The sequence below is a fragment of the Dermacentor albipictus genome, chromosome 3, assembly GCF_038994185.2.
Source record: "Dermacentor albipictus isolate Rhodes 1998 colony chromosome 3, USDA_Dalb.pri_finalv2, whole genome shotgun sequence".
Taxonomy (NCBI): domain Eukaryota; kingdom Metazoa; phylum Arthropoda; class Arachnida; order Ixodida; family Ixodidae; genus Dermacentor; species Dermacentor albipictus.
In genome coordinates, this window is record NC_091823.1 from 64,618,089 (window position 1) to 64,622,939 (window position 4,851).

The window sequence follows — 4,851 nt, forward strand, 5'->3', positions numbered from 1 at the left end:
GCTGTGAGCCGCTTTAAGAACGCCCCCTCCTCCTCTGGTCTCACGATCGCTCTTAAATATGTAGGGAAATGAGAAACAGAAAGCAAAAGCTCAGAACCGTCGATGAATGTCTCAGTACCACAAGCTGGGAGCCAGATGACTCGATGACACTGCACAATTTTTCGCGCTTCAGTAACACGCCACTGATGTCAGTGAACAGAAATATATAAACGGTACGGAATAAAAGTAACGCGCTTAATCCTTGCAACCTTTCACATCCTGAATTCTGCCGCTGCCTATCGTTCTTCGCACTCGTCATGCGAAGGTTGTGGGCTCGGTCCTGACCGACGACAAGTTATCTTTTCATCCACCCACATATTACTTTTATTCATTATTTCTACATCTCAATTTCGACCACAGGTAATTACTCCTAGGCTTTCCTCGGTTTTATTGCCAGTTGACTTTATATGGTCGTGACTAACAAAAATCGAGTCACTCTGTTTCCCTTCTTAGCGTTGCATTAGTAATTTATCGTTGTACTTAGTTGCACAGCATTGTAACTAGTTGCGTAGAACGTGCACCTACTTCGCTAAATAAAGGTAGCTTACGAGTAGCAGGAAGACTGGTTTTTCCCTCCTTTTCTTATTTCTTATCTTTTGTTTTGCATCACAAATTGCTCCGTGGAAAGCTTCGCTTTAAAAGTCGTGACAACCAGCTGCGTCGTACGCCTTCCAACAATCGGTGGCTTTAGAAAATCCCATCCTGCCAGTACGAGGAGCTTTCCGCTTGTCTGTGGCTTCGCCCTTCGTGCGTGCAGTGTGGCCGCCGGTTTTCCTCGCCTTCCAACACGCGATCATTCACTCAGCGGACGAGCTTGGCTGAGTCCGGCCGCCCCGCCGCCGTGGTGAACTACTCGCAATTCACCTTTGCGTGCCGAGCTCACTAGGGAAGTTAGGAATATGACTTGTCGGTAGCGCCATGTTTAATATGGTCAGCGCGTTTTGTTGCCTCGTTGTGGGTTTCTCAGGGCGCGGGAAGAAACAAAAATAATCGAATGACTTCGATCACCATACCGACATGTGTGTCAAGCCTCGCTCGCTTTGTTACTTTTGATCCATATCGTGATCTGTTCTTGAGAAGCAGAACCACACGTTATCGTTGTGTCATCTAATTAGCAAGCCTTTGTCGCTTTGCGACGTATGCCTCGGACCCGAGCAGATATCTCACCCAGGTGTGAAATGATAAATGGCAGTTGGGAAGCTGTGCATATACCAAGGGGGCTATTGCATGCACCCTTCGGTATATAAAAAATGTTAGTACTGTGTGCGCTAGAGTGCTGGGATTCTCCGGGGGGGGGGGGGGTCTGCGGTATGCAGAAAAAGAAGAATTGCCCAATTCCAGGAGCAGAGGTTGCCGCTATCTTATGAGGAGGAATGAAACCAAAAGGGCACGGTAGGAGCTAACCTCTTCTTTTTTTTCCTCTTTTTTGTGAGGAGCACACTTAATTTTTGTAAACTTGCGTTGTTCCATAATCGACATTGCTGCTGACATTAGAAAAGAAGGAGGACGGCGATTGCGTACGAGCCACGTGCCGGACGTGTCCGTTCATGGAGCAATGGCCGCGCCTTGAGTGCCCGTGGTGCTGCGAATAGACCGGCCGCTGGCAAGGCGATCCCCGCAACACCAGACAGGGCCGCTGTTCTCCATGGACGCCCGCTGAAATCCGCCTGAAGATTGTCAGACGACTCGTGCTGTGCTGATGCTCGCTTACCGCTTGAGGACACCGTTTCTGCCTAGTGAAAGATGACGGTAAGCTGACTGAGCTGCCGAAATCCTTGGTCGCTCGATGGGAGGAGCGTGGACTGGAAATAAGTTTCGCGTGGACACGTTTAGCACAGCTTAGAAATGGGAATTCAAGCCGCTGCTTTTCGACAAACTGCATAGGTCCGCCTGTCGAAGGGAGCGTCCTCTTGTAGCCCGTCAACCAGATGATTAGAGCTCGCCACGCCGTCAACGAAAGGAGCCAGCATGTCCCTCCCGATATCGCAGCTACACAAGGGTCCACTGTTGCCGCCGCGAGACCTGCGGAGTCTGGACTGGAAGCTTGCCGGCAACGTGCCATTCATCACGACAGTAATTCTGTGTTACATATACGTCGTCAAGTTCGTCGGGCCCAGGTTCATGAAGGGCAGAGAGCCTTTCAAATGCCTGCGGCCTCTCATCATGATCCACAACGCAGCCATGATCTTAGTCAACGTGTACTTCTTGGTCGCTATCGGATCCCGTACTCACTTCGGCGGCGGCACCAGCTTCTTTTGTCAGGGGCTCGATCGCAGTGGTTCCGTCAACAGCTTCGAAGTTGCAGATCTTCTCTGGTGGTACTTAATGGTTCGTATAATCGACTTCCTGGACACTGTGTTCTTCGTGCTCCGCAAGAAGGACTCGCACGTTTCTGTGCTACACGTCGGCCACCACGTCCTGGTCGTCTTCACTGGCTGGTTCGGCATAACCTACGGGCCTGACGGTCAGGCCTTGCTCATGGTTCATGTGAACACATTTGTGCACGTCGTGATGTACACCTACTACTTCTTGACGCTGCTGGGACCACGTTTCCAGCGCTACCTTTGGTGGAAGCGTTACTTGACTCAGCTTCAGATCGCCCAGTTCATCTTCATGCTGATGCACGCGCCAATACCCTTGTTCGTCGACTGCGGCTATCCTTTGGCGCACGTGCTTGTCATCATGAGTCAAGTGGCTTTCTACTTTTTCATGTTTCTGCGCTTTTACGTGCAATCCTACCGGAAACGCTTGAAGAGTGCCTGAGTTATCCTCCCCGGTTCTATCGCGCGTGCTGCGACCAGTACCACCACTATAGCTGTCCTTGTTCTATCTCCTTTTTTTTTAAAATCACGTTATGGCCCCACATTGTTGTGTGCGTTTCGGTCTCTGTGAGCTCGGACATGGACATTTACGATATTAAAGTACACTTGACAGAAAGTGCCGTGAAATAGCTTTGCATGAGAACATGCTGAGTGGCAGCATATGCTCGGCGTACGACCCTTGAAAAATTGAGCTGTTCCAAAGCTAGGTGACAGCGGTTGACACGAATGCCTCGCCCATTCTTGAACGTCCAAGGTCTCAAGCTGGAGCATTCCGTTGCTCATAAAATGCATTCCTTGCTGCCATCTCCGTAGCAACCAACGATGCATCCACTTTTCAAAAATATGTCATGAGCTCACGGATGGTCGGTTTGCCAACGCATCAACACAAGAGTGTGCAGGCTACCAGGCTTTGAATTTCCGGATGCTGGGATAAGGATGCGGTAGAGCTCTAGTTCAGTAAGCGGTCTGCGCAAGTGGGTTTCTCAGTGTAGCAGTGCCAACAGCTATGTAAAAAACGAAACTGACGGGACATTATAACTGGACAGGCTTCCTACACAAACCACAAAACAACATGAATCGCACAAGCTGCAGCTACGAAACCTCATTAGTTGTCATTGTTGTTTACCGCCTCTGTGTGATTTGTTCTGTCTTTTTGCCTTGCCCTTCTGCTTTTCACAATGGTAGACCACGCTGTGCTCATGAATCGTGAGTCTTTAACAGTGAAGTGACCTCGATGATCGTTTCTGCGGGGCTGTGGTGGAACTTAAGTGTCAGTCCTTGCATGTAAAACTTCAGGACAATAAAGCGGGCGGCTCTGCTTTCTTCGGGAGACGCATTTTGCTCGCGAATGGTTCCGTCCATCTCAGTTTCTGCTTTGAACAGGAAACAACCAGTTTAACGGACCATGTTCGGCCGCCTGTGATCAAGTGCTCAATTTTATTGATGAAGATCGCCATCTTCGTTGGACCGGAGAGCCTCGCGAGCACTTTTGTGGTTCGTGAAATTGAGTGGTTTCAATAATGATTATGGGGCGCTATGCAGCCCAGGGCGCGCGCGTCGTGCTGTTTTTGCCTCGTGTGTAACCGGCATATTTTTTTTTTTGTACAAAACTCGACGGTGCTCCCGAGCTTCTCAGAAATGCTCAAGAAAAGGCACGCGTGCAGTTCTTCAGGCTGCAAGTAAAAAAAAAAGGCAGTTTGTCACTGGGATTGCATGCCGTCGCACCTTGATGGTACAGAGACCGACGGGAAACCGTCGGCGTTAGTACTAACCCAGTGAACTAGATAACCTACCTTAGCTTAACGTTTACTATTCGTTTTACTCAGAAGAGTGCATACAGGGTCCTGCATAGTTCGCTTAACGAGTTCGAATAAAGATTTTGCGCTTACCGCTGCAGTGTTCTTGCTTAAATTTTGCAGAGGGATCGCACTTTGGAGTCCACGTCGTTCAGTGTGACACTTGCCACAGTTTTTTGCCTGGTTTTTAAGAAACAGGTGCAAATTCTCCTTCGCTTATGCGGTAAGTGCAAAATATTTTGTTCGATCACGCGCGCACGGCGGGGCAGCCCCGCCGTGCGCGCGTGATCGAGGCGGCCGTGCTCTAACCCATAGAGTTTCTCATTATATTACCTAGAGGGAAATCTGGCGCTGCTGCGCTGTGGTAGGCATGGGAACGCCCATAGAGTTCCCTACAAACATTTTTGCAGGAAACTCTATGGGAATGCCGGTATATTGTGACTTCGGATTGTCATCGTTCTCGGAGAGCCAGGACACCTTGAAGACGCGCCTGGCAAGCACCGTTCCGTCTGTCACAATGACTCATTTTCTACTAAAACAGCACGTAAAATGCTGTTTTAGCTTTATTATTACACTAAAACATGTTCTGTTTATCTATGAGAACTTGTTATTGCATGTACAATTATATGATATGTAAAAAGTATCAGCGGGCCGCTAAAGTTGGAGGACAGACGACAGAATTCGCGCTCGCATTG

At 49.2% G+C, this 4,851-nt stretch overlaps 1 protein-coding gene across 1 annotated transcript; it reads left to right on the forward strand.

Annotated features, from left to right (window-relative positions):
• Nucleotides 1-1,537: 1,537 nt before the first annotated feature.
• On the forward strand, nt 1,538-3,677 carry LOC135905523 (very long chain fatty acid elongase AAEL008004-like). The gene has a single exon (XM_065436463.2). It carries the CDS (start codon nt 2,008-2,010, stop codon nt 2,800-2,802), a length of 795 nt encoding a protein of 264 aa, XP_065292535.2. The 5' UTR covers nt 1,538-2,007; the 3' UTR covers nt 2,803-3,677.
• The last annotated feature ends 1,174 nt before the right edge of the window (nt 3,678-4,851 follow it).